General features: G+C 34.3%; 1 protein-coding gene across 3 annotated transcripts in view; it reads right to left on the reverse strand.

Moving 5' to 3' along the window:
- The window catches only part of LOC137399512 (uncharacterized), a 38,174-nt gene that overhangs the window by 17,249 nt on the left and 3,311 nt on the right, over window positions 1-17,614 (reverse strand). For all 3 annotated transcript variants that reach the window (XM_068085658.1, XM_068085657.1, XM_068085656.1), the window contains exons 3-6: window positions 16,804-16,939; window positions 14,113-14,249; window positions 4,975-5,235; window positions 2,705-2,887 (exon numbers count right to left, since the gene is read on the reverse strand). In XM_068085658.1, coding sequence (XP_067941759.1) covers window positions 2,705-2,887; window positions 4,975-5,235; window positions 14,113-14,249; window positions 16,804-16,939 — 717 coding nt within the window. The remainder of the gene's footprint in view (window positions 1-2,704; window positions 2,888-4,974; window positions 5,236-14,112; window positions 14,250-16,803; window positions 16,940-17,614) is intronic.

Consider the following 17,614-nt stretch of genomic DNA (forward strand, 5'->3'; position numbering starts at 1 on the left):
AAAAATGAACTTAAGCAAAATAATTAAATTTATTAAAACTATGGGCATTTTTCTATCAATTGCAATTGTTTTTTTTATATTTGAGGTAATTTGACTGCCAGGATGTTTCAAGATTGAAGTCAACAAAACTAGATCGTAGTTAAAACGCTCATAACAAAGACATGTCCAGGCTTCTTTCAAATGATGTCGACAGTCCCGCTTATTGTTTGTCCAATCTGTTATTGATAACACAGTATGGCTGAAATTGTAGTCTGCTCAAATCATAATATTTAAATCTCAATTTACCAACAAAGAATTTATACAATAGTCATCATCCTTGCAATCCTAGAGAAGTGTTTTATACTGCGTACATCGAAACTCTTTGGTACAAGAATCCATAATCCATGTCTCCATATGGAATATCCGAGAATAGTTTGACACCCAGTCATTGTGGTTCACCGAGTGCAAATATGTAAATATTTCTGATGCCAAAGGCATCTTGAATGTCAATGATTTGTTAAGTGCCAACTTACAACTCAGCTTCACACTCAGGAAACCTGATTGAACAGTATATGCCTTTCTTATCCATATTCTATTGATTCTTTATAAATTTTTCTAGTGACAGCGGCTAATTTTAGTATTCTGGGTCTATGGACAGTTAAATATTATACATAAGAAATCACCTGATCTTGTCTTATTTAGCAGACAAAAATTGAACATTTTCATAGATGAAAACATTTCCATAAATTATACACTGTCTGTATAACTTTTATTGGCTTCTGTGATGATCAGAAAAATGATGTTTGTTGCTACATGCCCAGAAAAAAGAAAAAAAAGTCAGAGGGTAGAAATTAGGAATTATTGAGCGAGTTGAACAAATTTATTTTGAAAGTTGGTAGTCACATGCAAAGTGTATGTGCCCGTGTTCGAGGTTCTATCGAGCATAGCATAGAGTGAACACTCCCTGTAATGACTCTTTAACAAGCCAGGGACCTCTGAGCAGAGAGGGGGCATCTTTGATAAAGGTTCGACAGGATTCTCCCAGATTGCATATTTTAGAATAATAGTGAAAATATGGATATTATTTTAAAGGGAGTCAACATACTCCTAAACATAGAGTTACGGTTCTCATCACTAATCATAAAGTTACTCTTCCTATCCCTAAACATAGAGTTACTCTTCTCACACCAAATGACTAAAAGACCTGCACACAATGTCCATTAAATTTTTAATAGTCACTGAACATTATCTGTTGTATGACCAATCATCAATTACCATAGACAACAGATATTAACTATTCACAAAGATCTCGAACAACATTGCTTTATTATGCTTTGAAAGAATACATTTTTTAACCACTGCCAACAAAACCTGTGTTTCTCGAATAACCAACCAGTGCAAAACAACTGCTATAACTGTTTTACAATTGTGAAGGACAAGGATCAGAATCTGAGCACAAGAAGCGTATCTTGTAAACCTAACCATCACTTGTCATCACTTGTCAGCCTGTTATAAACATTGCTTTCATTTTTCATAATTTGTAGCATCAAAACCCTTTTGTTAAATTTTTATGATTTCTTTTTTTTTGATAACACCTGCATTCCTAGCTCTTGATGAGCATTAAACCAAGGAATTTTCCTCTCTTTTCAGGCTCGATGCTTACCATAAGTAATGTTCTGGAATCGAAGGCTACAGCTACTTTGTTTATAAAACTACACGTACTCTGCTTAAAACAGAAATAGTAAAAGCTACAGAAAGAAATTTATAAAGGTTAAAGGTTAGAAGGTTAACTACGAAAGGCTTTGGTTCAACCTTTAAAAAGCACAAAGGCCCAGATATTGATGCTATGATCAGCAAGTAAAAGAAACTGTAAAAACACCATTAACCATCTTCATCATTTGCACTATAAATCATGGCATCAGTAACAATTTTTTTATGGGTTCTAACCAAAATCACGGAATGAACGAAAAACACAGAATTATTCGGGCAAAATTCACAGAATTGTCAAAACTGTGCATACACACACCGAAATCGTCGACAAAATGCTTTTAATTGGCTAAACAAATTATTAGCGAGCACGATTCTAGCAGATTTTGCGATTAATATAATCCGAGGCACATAACGCGATTTGCAAGAAAAATACTAAGACAATTCGTCATGGTAAATATAATGCAACTGACTTGGTTGCGCTAAATACAGCAACTCTTTCTACAACGGAAATTTCGCTGCTGAACAAAAACTATTATTATTAAAAAAGAAACGATTCATAGCCATAATGTCCAAACGATAAAAACTAACAATAGCAAAATCTAAGCAGTTGCATTGTATGTACTATGTTAAATATGACTGGTACTTTTATCGTGTGTCATAATACGTTTTTCAGACTATACCAACTGTGAAATCTACTAGAATCGTGCTCGCTAATAATGTTTTTATCCAGTTAAAAGGATTTTGTCGACGATTTCGGTGTGCATGCACAATTCTGACATTCCTGTGAATTTAGGCCAAATAATTCTGTGTTTTTCGTTCATTTCGTGATTTCGGTCAGTACAAAAAAATACTTACATGTGGGCGTACTTTTAGACAGGTGCTTGCAGGTGCTTGCAAGGGCTTTAGTTCAAAATAGGTTATTCATCAAATAGAAGACTAGTTCAAATGTAAACTATAGACCTTTAGCAAATTAATAAGTTAAAAGCCATGTTAGTAATGACAAAAAAGAGCTTACCTCCAACCCCATAAGACAAAATTGTTCCCAAAGTGTCACTTCTTTGCGTTTTCATCCAGAAGCACATAGTCACATTTGGCAAGCTGGCTTCACCATTGCTACCCACCAGCGGTGAAGATGCTGCGATAGCATTGCTATCTGATGCATTATTTGAGAGGACATATCTTTCCCCTGTGTCAGTAGCTGCAACAACACAAGCTGGTTTGAGAATCTCAAAGCTTCATTCTCGTCAACAAATGCTGATACTGACAAGACTGGCAAACTAAATAATGAGTATTTCTTATCATTTTCTTTAGCAAGTAAAATATTGTGATAAGTCAATTATTATTTAGCTAATGTTACAAAACTATCATGACTTTTTTTCGTCATTCATGTATATTCTTTTAGATAAATTTCTTTATCAAATATATTTTAAAACTAGTTTAGTAGCTCTGCAACATACATTATGGCAGATCGGCCAAGTAAGACCAAAAACATTTTTATTTAGTCTAACTATGATTAGTAGGACCATTATGTTGAAAATACATGTTTAGTGAGAAGGGATGCACTAGCAACCAATATTCTTATAGTTGGCCAGGAAGTATGTTGTATATTCTTTCACAACAGTCCCATATTGTCTTTAAACAAGCTGCTATCGGCTCAAAGCTTTCTCTAAATATAGCATAGCTTAGTGTATACTGTGTATGTAATGTATGTATGTGTGTATGTATGCATGTATGCATGTATGCATGTATGTCTGTATGTATGTATGCGTGTATGCGTGTATGTCCGTATGTCTGTATGTATGTATGTGTGTGTGTGTGTGTATGTATGTATGTATGTCTGTATGTTTGTGTGTATGTATGGATGCGTGTATGTGTGTATGTATGTATGCGTGTATGTGTGTATGTACGTATGCGTGTATGTCTGTATGTATGTATGTGTGTGTATGTATGTATGTATGTCTGTATGTATGTATGTATGTCTGTATGTCTGTATGTATGTCTGTATGTATGTATGGGTGTATGTGTGTATGTATGTATGTATGCATGTATGTCTGTATGTATGTATGCATGTATGTCTGTATGTATGTTTGTCTGTATGTATGTATGTGTGTATCTATGTCTGTACGTTCGTATGCACATACGTATGTATGTCTGTATGTATGTATGTGTGCGTGTGTGTGCGTGTGTGCGTGTGTGTGTATGTATGTATGTGTGTGTATGTATGTATGTATGTATGTCTGTATGTGTGTATGTATGTATGTCTGTATGTATGTATGTCTGTATGTATGTATGAGTGTATGTATGGATGCGTGTATGTGTGTATGTATTCATGTATGTGTGTATGTATGCGTGTATGTCTGTATGTATGTATGTATGTCTGTATGTATGTATGTTTGTATGTATGTATGTGTGTGTATGTATGTATGTATGTATGTATGTATGTATGTATGTATGTATGTATGTATGTATGTGTGTGTATGTATGTATGTATGTGTGTGTGTATGTATGTATGTATAATGTTTTGTTTGCATTATTAATCATCAATAAAATTATGTCTTCCTTTAGGTGTGAAAAAATGAAAAGACAAAAATCAGGAATTATTTAGTGAGTTGAACCAAAGTGTTTTAACAGTTGGTGATCAAATCTAATTATGGAGAAGTAGGGGTAGTGAATTGAAGGTTGTAGTAACAGAAAGTTCATAAACTGAAACATACAATTGTGGATGTAGTCTGTTGGTGTCATAGAATAAAACAAGATGTTTGTCATATGTGTGGAATGATAAATACAAATATTTTGGGCTTAGTTTATGCAGGATTTGAAACCTGTAACACAAGTAAAGAATCGAGCAAGTTTAGGATAGGGCAATATATTCAAAGATTTTGTGATGTGATTGATATAAATGTGATGAGCTGGAATATGTGATCGCTAGTACACAAGTCTTAGTATAAATTTCTGTAATAGGAATATCATTTTCTGGTTTATGCAAAGGCAAGAACATACTTCCTTTTATGAATAAGTTCGTGATTTATTTTGGCTCGAGCAGCACAAACCAACATATTAATAATAAGTTTTAATCTAGATTTCACGCCAGAAACTGGATGTCTGATAAAGAAATTGGTAGAACTGAGAAATACCAGGTGACAATTGTGAAGTTGGAACAAACAGGACCAGACACGCGCTTGTGCAAGAAAAGGAAGTCTTATCTTCAATTTTTGCTCCATAAAAACCATGTTTAAATTATATTAGTCTCATTAGATCATATGTGATCCATAACAGAAGTCTTACTTGATATACAAATGGGAACTCGTTCCTCAAACTCCCCGTTCGCGCTGCAAGTATGCACTTCATCTCCATCCAACAGCAAATCAGTAGTAGTAACACATCTGTAAGTCAATGTTGCCCCAACTGGCACAGTATTGTCACTGCTGATCGTACCTCTCACTTGGTAGTCGAGGCCTCTAACCTTGGGTGGTAGCGAGCATTCCAAGGGTAGAGGAGGAGTGGTTGAAGGCGGTGGTTGCGTTGGCTTTGGAGTCGTCGTCGGGTCTAAAAGTTGCAAATATTAAACATGATATATTTTGCTTGCGACGAATAAAGCTTGTAGCATCTTGATGATTTACCTCCTTCTTCAGTAAAAAAGTTGTCTTTGAAAATGCGATGCACATAATGCACATCCCATTGCTGCCTTTTAAGCCATTGATCAGTGCAGCATCTAGCTAGGTAGCATTCAAGTAAGTGAGCTAACTATCGTTACTTTTTACAAATTTGTTATATCATTCTCCAATAGCCAATCAAAAGTAACTCTGCCCAACTGTTGAGCAAGTGACCATAGTGTCTGGTTTTTGTTTAGTACATTAGTAACGGCAGAAGGCATATACATGTACTTTTGCCTGTTTTAAGCAATTTTATTGGTCGGTGAACGTACCTTACTGAACCTTTGCATACCGGCAGCTTTTTAATATTTTACCAACGACATCAGTCAGCCATTTATTATTAGAAAAAATGACTTTTTTCCTTAAAAATTGCACAGCATTATTGGGGAGTATAGAAACATGTAAAGATGAACTTACACACAATTTTAATATATTTTATCAGAAAGTATCAGTATTTTTCTACCATTGGTAATCTTTTTTGATGTTTGAGGTGATCTGACTGTCAAGATGTTTTAAGATTAAATTGAAAAAACTTGATCGTGCTTAAAATGCTCAAACAATAAATGCGTACAAAATGATGTCACCAATTGTTATTGTTGTGATAGTTAATATCGAATGCTACGTTCATGTAGCACGTCTCTATTGTGTCAATCGCTTTGCAGCTATAGACGTAATTATCACACTGTTGCTTGATCTGAGCATTTTAACCGTTATCAAGCTTTGCGGATTTTAATCTTGAAACATCTTGGTAGTCAAATCATCTCAAACATCAAAAACAATCGTAAGTGATAGAAAAATATCGATATTTTTTTAAAAAGAATCTACTAATATTTTGTGCAAGATTATTTAAAGATTATTTATTATTTTTAAGAAACTAAACTTTTATGGTGTTTTCTACTTACAGACTTCCGCATTGTTATATGATGCCATCTATTCACTAAAGGTCATTAACTTTGTTCAAGCTAGAATACAGAATACGCTAGCCCCGCTTTTCAATAAATGCATTTATTGTTATGAAAGCGATGGACAGAAGGAAGGTGAACAAGTTGGTCTTATATTTTAACATTTACACACAATTGTTTCCTTTACAATGAAGCAGACAAGCGGCTGGCTACGCCAAAGAAATTGGGTATAGATCAATATCTATGAATTGTTGCTTTTGACTAGATAGGTCATTCACCTATGAATGTAGACTTCTTAAATACTAGAGATTCATACCTCTTTCATAATGAGACACTCTCTCAACTATCTATGGCCTAAACAGCATCAATCAATATTACTATCTATGATTAAATGTTGATAACGCAAAGTAACTATTCACTGTCAATCTCAACCCTATCAAACCCCAATCTATAACTCAACCTCAGTATAGTAAGCTGTGAGAAATCGTCAGTTGTAATAGTTATATGCATAACTATTCAAAAAAGTGACAAGGTAGTCTATCAGAACTATTTGAAAAAACGTGTTTCAGATATAAATGGACTAGGAGCCTTTCTACATGAAACTCTCTCAGCGAGAACAGAACTCTGACAAATCAGCTGTAGTGTCATCACTCAAACACTGAGTGACTTTAGGCAAGGGATTATGAAAACTTATAAAAACATAAATAACTAAACAAAATCAGGAAAATTAAATTCATTTTAATAATTTTATAAATTTATAAAAAATCTAATAAGGGCTTTTGGCATAACAAGCTGAAAATGATTAGTGAGAAAGAGTGCGTTTCAGCCCATCAATTAGTAGAAATGTAACATTTAGCAAAAATGAAGATATAGTTACAACATTGATTAAATCAAAAACATAAATGAAAGCTTAATTCCTACATATTAGGTATGATGAGGTCCCCATGCGCTGTCCACATGTATGGCAGCTAGTCGAGGCACTGGGCCTACAGACGGTTGTATATTTTGGCGTATAAGTTGAAATATATAGCGTATTTCGTCGAAATTCGAATGGTAGGCCGATCTTAATTATTCTAGGCTTAACAAGTAGCTCTTAATATTTCTTTTAAAGCCATTAAATGCTGAGATTTAAAAAAAAATCTATTGAAAGACTGTTCCATTGTGATGGAACTCTATGTTCAATTGTTTTTTGGCCAAATGCAGTATAAAATATTGGTAATAGTAGACTGGTTTTCAAAAGTCTAGTATTATAATGAGAATCTTTTTTTACTTTATAATCCTTTGAATAAAAGTTTGAATGCGCCACCAAGATAATTTTATATTGGTAAAGTTTATAGTTTTATAATAGTTGCTATAGCAACACAAAAAGCTGAACAAACAAAGACTGAGTTGAAGTGAGTGGTGGTTAATCAAGTGCTGATATTTTATGCCAGACAGTGAGAGTCTCTTTAAAACTTTGCCTCTAAGAGATTTTAGTTAGTGCACCTCGCTGCCTTAATTTAAACCAATCCACAGTTCATACTTAGGAATTGCCTGATCAATGATATAATGATTATGTAATTTTACTCAGCTATAGCCTCGGAGCTAAGGAACCTACAAATATCTCGCGATTGCATCACTCCATTTCAGATGGTTTACCTTGAGCTAAGTCTGTGATTAAACCGTACTCTTTAGCACAATAGAAAAACTGTAGTACCAGAAACGTAGAAAGTTCCGGGTCATTTTACTGCTACAGTAAGTTACCTTTGACAGCCAGATGAGATAGTCAGCATATTGGTATTCTTTTAAGAACAGTAGTAAGATTAATTTCCACTACTAATGAATACTTGTACTTAATACTTCCTCACATACATTTACTAAGTTTCCATACAGTGATAGTGTAGTGACATCTGTGACAGGTAGTGACAGGTGCGACAGAGCTAAAGCTCTACGCTGGGGTGACCAGCAGCTCCTACTATCAAAGGGCTCTATCATAGAGTGATGGTGGCGTGACGTCTTAAAGCAACACATGTGCATATCAGAAGTGTGGCAGCCGTTGGTCGCTAAGGCCTTCTCCATGGCACAAAGATAATGCATTGCACAGGTGTTTTGCTTCCACACAGCGACACTGAATAAAGGCTGAATAAGAGTGATGCGGCTCTTTCCATGACGTCATTGCATTGCCATATAGAAGTGTGTTGTGACGTCATCGCTGTATGGAAACTTTGTATTTAATAAACAGCTAATATGAGAAGCTAGGTTTTGCTCCATTTGGTACATTTCTGCAACTTTTTTTAATCAATTCTAAAAAAAATTGTTTGTTAATACACCAGGTTCAACCAATCTTCATATCTATAGCCTCTTTTCTTCATTGAAGATGATAATGTTTAACAGATATCTAGAAACATAATCACATAACCGCGTAAGAAAGCTCACCAGCCATACCAATTAATCTGGTAGAATTAAATAATCATATTACCATGTCATTAACTTATTAAGCAATCTGTTGGTGATTTTCCAAGCAGTTCACTGAGTCTTTGACCTCAGGTTGTCAACCTGTACCACTAGACGACTCTGAGTGCCATTAGTAATAATCCAGTTACTTAGCTAAGTATAAAGATACAATTTCCTAAATTACCTTCAGATAATCTATGAGAACCTTACTCAAAGTTTTACTGATTTTCTGATTAGCGAACAGCGGAAGACAACCGAATGTTTTATAGTGGCCAGCACCAGACGAAGCGCTAACCATAAAAATATCTAAATTTATGCCACAGCCTTATTTTATATCCAAACAGCTTCTACTATAGGGAATAGTCTATACTTTCCAAGTTTTTACATTTAAAATTTTTGACAAAACCTTTTGAAATCCACTAATTCCAACAGGAATAGGACTCCAATATAAGTTACCATCGACTTGATCTGAGTTTTCTGTTAAGCTCACAACTAAAGACAACCCAATGTTTTACAGTGGCCAGCACCAGCTGGAGCACTAAGCGCAAAAATGTCCAAACTTCAGTCACAGTTTTAGCCTGCATTTTCCACATCCAAACAGCTTCTGCTACAGACACTGACCTATATTTATCCAAGTTTTTTCATTTTTCATTCGTAACAAACCATTTTGAAGCCCGTTATTTTCAACAAGACTTCGGTATATGTTATCAGTGACTCGATCTGGTTCATTTATTGCAAATTTCCTAGTTTCATCAAAAAATGAGTTATCTAATAATGTCTGTATTAACTGGAGACTGCTCCTAGCAGACTATATTAGACACCACTAATGTACCGTTTTATGGAATTTTATTATTGTTCTGTATCTATCAATCATACCAGATGGGTTACTGACTTTTGATGTGTTACAAAACGGGTGATTAGTTAAGAACTTATCTGAGTAGGAATCATGGTTAGATCTCTAATGCATCAAGACTCTGAGGGATTCCATGGATGATCTCCTTTTATTATTATTTTCTCTTAGTATTAGACAGAGATAGTTAGACGCCAAACTGACTTCCTTATCTACAGCTATCCATTGTTTCTTTTTGACGCCATCACCCTGTTTGTACGTGCTCTCGTCCACAAAAAACCGCCATCTTTGTAGAAAACGATCGTCTTTCTCTTGATTAATAGTATTTTTCGGTGTTGTTTTGATATTAAAATAAAAAGTTTGCAAAAAAAGCATTGTTTGCAATAATTAGTTGCAAAAGCTTTGTGTTTTTAATGATAAAAGTTCTCCATAAAGATGGCAGACAACGATAGAATGGCGTCACAAAAAAATGAAAGGTTACTAAAAACATGAACAGTATTTCATGAAATAAGTATATTCTGCTTTATTTTTTTGAATTAAATGTTTTTATTTAGTTAAACATGTTTACTAAAGAACCCTTTTTGCTTAATCTTTGTTAACAAATATGTAAGCAATGCCTTTTGTAATATCTTCAAACTTAAATATTTACAGACAGTTGTCATTAATTGCAAAACATAAAAAGTTTCTGAACACTCAAGAACATTGATGAGAGTTGCACTTTATACATTTTTTAGCCTTTTTCAATAGCCTCGTATACAATCGAGATTTGCTTTACCGCAAAACTTAGACTGTTTACCCCACCACATCCCCTTTGCAGTGAGAGAGTGGACTGGGTCACGCATGACTAACTTAAGCCTAGTTTCCATATGACTGCGCAATGATCGTGCACGGCGCAGTGATCGTGCGCAATGCATTTCTTGGGCTGCGACGCAGTGTTTCCATAGCTCGCGTAGGCGCTATGCTTGCATTGGACAGGGTGGATATTTTTCTTACTTTTTCCGTACGGGAGACCGATTTATTCGGAAACAACCCTTCGTTTGAATTGTGGGATAGGTTGAAAAAGTCGAGCGGTGTATTGTGGGATACATCATCACGCGCACCTGTCTCAAGGAACCATTCTGTTGTATCCTTGTGATCAGCGTACGCACGTCGGGCGATCATCGTGCGTTGACGCTTCCACATCACAGCTGGCCTACGCATGATGTTGTGTGCCTTGTTGCGCGCCTTGGGCTGTCATATGGAAACCAGGCTTTAATGACACACAGTTTGCTGCCTAACTAGACTGACTAAGTCATAAACTATTGCTTTGTCTTTCTCATTCACTCATTGTCTTGATAATAAGTTTCAAGTATAAAAATCAGGTCATATTTCAAGCTAGTAAAGCGTTGACTTAAATCAAAGTAAATCTTGTTCAATAGAAGAACCATGATCTATTTTTAGTACACTTAGTTATAGCACAGTTTAGAGTTGATGCAATCTTTTGACAGAAGCTGCTGTAACAAAATTTAAGATTTTACGTAAGTTTGAAGTTCAGACTTGAAGAAAGTTTTAATTGATCCACATTCAAACTCCATGTATTCTAATGGTATGTTTAAAGCGAGTTTTAATAGGAACATGAAATTATTTTAAAGTGAACCTAAAATTAACTTTAACATAACTCCGTAGTGCCTTAAGGTGAACTGAAAAGTACTCTCAAAGCACCCTCACAGTACCCTAAATATCTTGAAATTATTCTAATGCCATTTTAAAGCTGCTCTAAAAAAATTCTCTGAATATTCTAAAGGTGCTTGAAACAAAAAAATAGAAGAAAATAAAAAATAAAATGCTTAAAACAAAACATTTTTTCTAAATAATTATTCAGAAAATGAATGTTAAAAAATTACTATTTTAAATTGGTTCTACATTAAACTTTTCTCCTAGAGACATTATGTAAATACTCTATTCTATGATCTACATACATACACACACTTTAAATCAGAGAATATATTTGCTTTCAAGCTGAAGACTTATAAATGAGCAGTATAACGCGCCGGAAAAATATAATGCACGGATTACATAATATTCTAAGCATCAATTCAATTTGGAGCAAAGGAATGAAAAACCTTCACAAAATGAAACTTTTTATCAGCATCAACAAGTCCTACAAGCATTTGAATGTGAGTGAGTGATTTGAAGAGAGTTTCTGTATAAAGATCATTCTTTCGGAAAATTATCTTTTACACAAGAGCCTTGCCACATTCCGAGAAAGCATGCAGCATATAATACGTTCAATGAGATTTGATCTCAAGCAGGCTTGTATGGTAGTCTTAAGTTATTCAGATGAGATGTGGAAGTGTGGTTAAACAAACCGAGGGATTTTTGTTTGCTCTCACACTGCGCTAGCTCAATGAAACAAAATTGTTACAGCACTAGTTGATAGAAATGTAGCTGGGTACATCTGATGAACTAAGATGTTGAAACAGACACAGGTATGAAGTGGTCACGCTTGCCTCTTTAAAAGCTATCAGATCAGAGACTATGTGGAAGTAATATATTTTAAAATATGTTGGCTTTGAAAGATTTTCCTATGACACTTTGGCAAGCACTCTCTTAATGGCATGAGTGAGAAAAAACTAGCATGCAAAGGCATGTATCTAAAAATAAAATTTACGGCTTGGAAATATAAAGCCCACTTAGTAAAGTTTTCTGGTCAACCAATAAACTTGTCACTAGGGATATTTTTTAAATAAAATATTTTATACTGTAAAATTTGCCAGTTAAGGCTTTGTACACTGTAGATAAATATTTTACACATGTGGCTTCGTACACATGTGGATAAAGCACTGTGTACACTGTGGGTAAAATATTATGAGTGTAAAATAAGTACAGACACTAATAGTCGACAGTTTTAGTAGTTGTATGAAAATAGTTAACTTTTGAACAGTTCAATTTAGATTTCAAAATGTTAATACTGGTTTCAGAGAAATAGCCACTAGCTGTCTTAGCGGTAAGTCTGTTCCGCCCTGTAACTAGAAGCCACTAAAAACTGTTTCGTGCTACAGCTAGAAGTCGCTACAAATCTGTTTCATGCTACTGCGCTTTTCAGGTGACAATACATATACAGTATATATATAATTCTTATTGTTAAGTACTCATCAAAATAAAGTTCTTATATACATGCATATAGATATATACGTATCCATATACATAATAAGAGTCTTCTTCTACATATAAAGCCTTCTTTATATAGTTTATATAAATGAGAACATTAATATGAAAATTTCATGGAAAAAAAAGAGAATAAAAATTTTTCAAATACTTTACACAATAAAAGTTAAAATAAGGAACATATACCATAGTTTTTATAGCTTCTTCATTTGCATTCAAATTATGCGTTGGCAAAACAGAGTTAACTACATGTAAATATGCAAACTAGCATCAAAACTAACTGTATGACATGCATACCAGTTTGTATGGCATGCCAACTGTATGACATGCCATACCAGTTGGTTGCAAGTGTCTGTATACAATCAATTAGCCACATTAAATGAACTATGAATCAACTCCAAGAAGACCTGATGTAACCTATTAAGATCATGCGGGGAAAGTGTGACGTCACGCATTGCTTAAATGGCTTCAAATTGCGCTTTAGTGTCTGTCTACCAACCTGCCAGAGGTAGTGTCAGTCTACCAACCTGCTAGAAACTACTATTTCTGCAGTGTTTGGTGATTAACTTTTAACTTTATTTGTCAAATGGTGGTTCTCAACCGTTGGCTGTCAAAATAAACTTTGGATGAAGAAATGCTATTAATTTGAAAGTTAGAAACCATTGGTAAAAGTTCTAAAACACTTTTAAAGCTGGCTTTTTATTAAAAAATTAGTGACAATTTGCCTTCCAGTAATTTAATTAATATTTATTTTTTGCCTAACTATAGATCTTAATTACGATCAAATGACAGCAAGGAGTTTGTAAATATGAAACAGTTTGTGAACAAAAATCCCAAACTCCAAATGAACTCTGACTTTAAACATGAACTGTTGCAAGGTTTAGTTGAATTTATCAGGAAGTACCAAAATTTTCATCTTCTGCAAGTGCTTTTGATGTTTGAAGTGATCTGACTGCCAAGATGGTTAGGATTTAAACCAACAAATCTCGATTACAGTTAAAACACTAAGATTGATCGAAAGTGCGATTACGACGTCTATTGTAGGAAAGACACCGACAGAATAGAGTCGCAACTGCCACTTGAACGCCAATGTCAACTACTACAACGATAACAACTAACGATGTCAATTTGCATGCATTTTTCTTCTGATCGTTTTAACCACGATTAAGTTTTGTCAATTTTAATCTTTAACCATCCTGGCAGTCAAATCACCTCAAATATTGAAAACTAGAGAAATACGGATACTTTCTGATTAAATCTACTAAAGTTTTTTTGCAAGCTCTTCTTTAAATTAGAATTGGCTGAACTTATTTCAGCAGATGATTTACACATTTCAACTAGCCATGCTATTGCGCAATAAGCCCTCATCATCGCCATACTTTTTTCATGTTTTCAGAAAACAATATTGGGCGTAGATAAAACAAACAAACAAACGTACCGAGTACATCGAGTACTTTGAGTTTCTCCGGGTCTGGACTCTCCTCGATGTCGGGTATGACATAGTTGTAGCTGTACAGCTGAATGACCTCTTCTAACTGTTCTAGAACCTCGGGCGTCAAATAAGAATTCCTCCATCTTCAAGGATTAAAAATGATTATGAACAAAAATAGTAAGTATCAAGAAAGTCTATCAATCGTAGAACTAGTTTTAGAATAAAGTATTAGTGAACTAGTGTTTAAAATAAACTTCCCTATATCAAAAAATCCCCACAAGATTCGATATTGCAAATAGACGGCTCGCGATATATTGCGATATTATTATTTAAAAAAACTTGTAAATTTTTGTTAATATTCTTCTTAGCTTAAAAAGAAACTGTTTTGCATTTGTAATAAGTAGGAACATGCATTTCATGAATGCCTGCGTGTGTGGAAGACCATGGAATGAGCCTATTATCAGACAAGAAGTCCCACACATTTTAGTTCCAGTATTGCTCACTCTGAAAATCATCAGGTGTGAGATAATGATACAGGATATGATGTTATAGGTAAGGATTAAAACAACCAGTTAGAAACATCGATTTAGCCAATCAGCTTTCTAATATCTTTTTATTCTAATTTTTACAATAATAAGAGCTCATTCATTTGTTAAAAGGTACAGTTTCATGTTAAAAAAAACATTATAACTCACGACGTTTAGCATGGTAGACCACCCACTGGCATTTGAGAAATATTGTACATATAGTTATTACACCTGATGTTCCCATACGGCACACGAGACCGCTAGGATTCTAGTCAATATAATAACCTCTTTGTTCCAAATGACTTGTTTTGCCGTCTAATCAATAAGCACTTTTATTAAAAAATGCTGGAATAGTTTTAGTATATTATTCAATCATTTATTTTGATAAAAAAATTTAAAAAGTAAACAAAATACCTTCTAAAAAGATCTTCTAAGAATATTTTAAGTAAGTTGAAAACAGGGAAAATAGATTTCCAAAAAAGATATTCGCTGTTAGCACCTGCAATCAGGAAAACAGAATAATTCTTCAAGCAATTAATCAAGTTTGGACTTGATGTTTAGTTAACCAGTTCTTTAAGCGATTTTTAGTTTCTAAACAGCTGATCTTATCTCACTCAACCATCTGCTTATCTATTTCATTTATGGCCAGTTGCACAAAAAATAAGCTCTCACTCGTTAGAATCTTTACAAATGTGTAGTGATTGAGCATCTTGGAGGTAATCGGAAACAGAAGGCGTCTCGACTAAAGCAACTAAAACTGCATGCTTTTGTATTTCACTCAGGTTCATGGATACTAGTAGAGGAGGTAGTAAAATAGGTGAATGGAAAGTGAAGTTTAGTTAAGCTTTCCTACTAAAAATGCTTCACGACAAATTAATTAATTTTTAATATTATATTTAAGGCTTACATTGAGCGTTGAAAATACCTTTTTCTCACTGAAATGATTTAATGAAACCATAATTCTTACCATGTACCAACTGTTATACTCGTATCACCCAAAGATTCTGTTGTCACTTTTGCTAGCGTTCACAATTTTTGTTATTGAGAGATAATTGCTTGTTAAGAATTAAAATCATTTGATTTACGAATTGATTTTTTGAGAAGCATATTTTGCTTTTAAATTTTAAAATTTCTGTTTCATGCTGTCTGACAGATACCATACATTGAAATGGTTATCATCAAGATGAAGTTGGTAAAGGTATTATAGACATTCATATGACAGCTGTGGTCAAATCAAGGTTAACTTTAGAAAGCGTCTAAATAGGAAAAAACAAGGCTAGCAGCCAGCTGATAAAAGAGTAACAGAAATGGGAAATACCAAATATTGATCTTGGAAAATAAATAAATACTAGTTCAATGGCATGCTCTTGCACTGGGCAAGATCGTCACGTGTAATCAATATGTGTACAACTCTTTTCGTTACAACTTTCTTTTAGTGCGCTTGTCATATGGTCCAAACATTCTGTTGCGATATCAGGTTTGATTCCAGCCACGCAATATTTTTTTATTTAAGTCTATTACTGTGACTTTGGACAGACAGATGACCAAGGCTTTTATTATAGTAAAAGCTAGCCGAATGTCCATCGTTGCATGGGTAGTAAAACAGCTTATAAACAGTTGCAGGTTATGTAGTTGCCTACTATGACTGCAGTGACATATATTGCCCAGTTAATATATTAATCAGGTAATGTAGTTGCCTACTATTTGTCATTAACCAGGCACATTGCCAATGGCTAATTCGAATACGCTAGTATTGCTATACTCACTAATAAAAGCCGTGAGAGCAAGCATAACCCACACAGCGACATATATCGTCGCCCAATGGATCTATTAATCTCGCGTAGCTCAATAGTTCAGTATATTGTCTGGGGAACGGAGATCAAACCTTTTGCGATACTGATTCTTCATTTCAAGCTTTTAATAGCTATAGCTGGACAGGCAGACATTCAACCAGATGACAAACTTTAAGATTTATATATAAAGATTGACTCAGTAAGTTTAGTGAAATATAAAAAGTGTTATAAAATATAGAAAGGTAATGTTGAGTATCAACAGAGATCAAGCCCTAGAAATTGAGATTAGTATAGATTAACTCTGGACTAATGGAGATTAACTCAGACTAGTAGAAGATTAATGAATGAGAACTGAACAAGTTAGTAACGAGTGTCACCTGTTGAAGTTGCAGATCGTAACGGAAGGGAATTCTATTTTCAGCTGATTGATTTGATTGATCTCTGTTGACGTAAGAAATTGTCTGTATAACCCCACTCCTCGGGAGATCTCATATGAGACATATCCAAAACAGACTACAATAATTTGATACCGCATGTTACAATGAAGCATTTCAACATAACAAAGTTTAAAACTTCACAAATTTAACTTTAGGATAAAAAAGCCAAACAGAAAGCAATGTATCTTCAAGGCCCAGAAATGCGGGTAAAAACATGAACATTCATAGCCATAGCTATGAACATTCATAGCTATGGCTATGAACATTCATAGCCATAGCTATGAACATTCATAGCTATGGCTATGAATGTTCATAGCTATGGCTACGAATGTTCATGTGATTTTATACGACCATGGTCATACGGTTTCATTCTGCTATAAATGTCATAGCAGAATGTTTATGTTCAACATTTTTGTGTGAGATCAAGGCACCGAGTCTTTTGCGGTGCAAAAACTAGTGTAATTGGACGAGTTGAAGAGTTAACTTCTTGTAAATTTTATCAGAAAATATTGGTACTTTTTTATCATTTGCGCTTGCTTTGATGTTTGAGATGATCAGATTGCCAGGATGTTTCAAAATTAATATTGATAAAACTTGATAGCAGTTTAAACTCTCAGATCAATTAGAAGTACGATTATGGTGTCTGTAATTGCAAAGAGACCAGTAGAATAGAGACGAGTAATGCTTTTACTTGTACATATTTGTGCAGAGATTAGTGGCCCTTTCTGGTCCACACACTAATAGTTTACTA

Source organism: Watersipora subatra, chromosome 7, assembly GCF_963576615.1.
Source record: "Watersipora subatra chromosome 7, tzWatSuba1.1, whole genome shotgun sequence".
NCBI classification, from domain to species: domain Eukaryota; kingdom Metazoa; phylum Bryozoa; class Gymnolaemata; order Cheilostomatida; family Watersiporidae; genus Watersipora; species Watersipora subatra.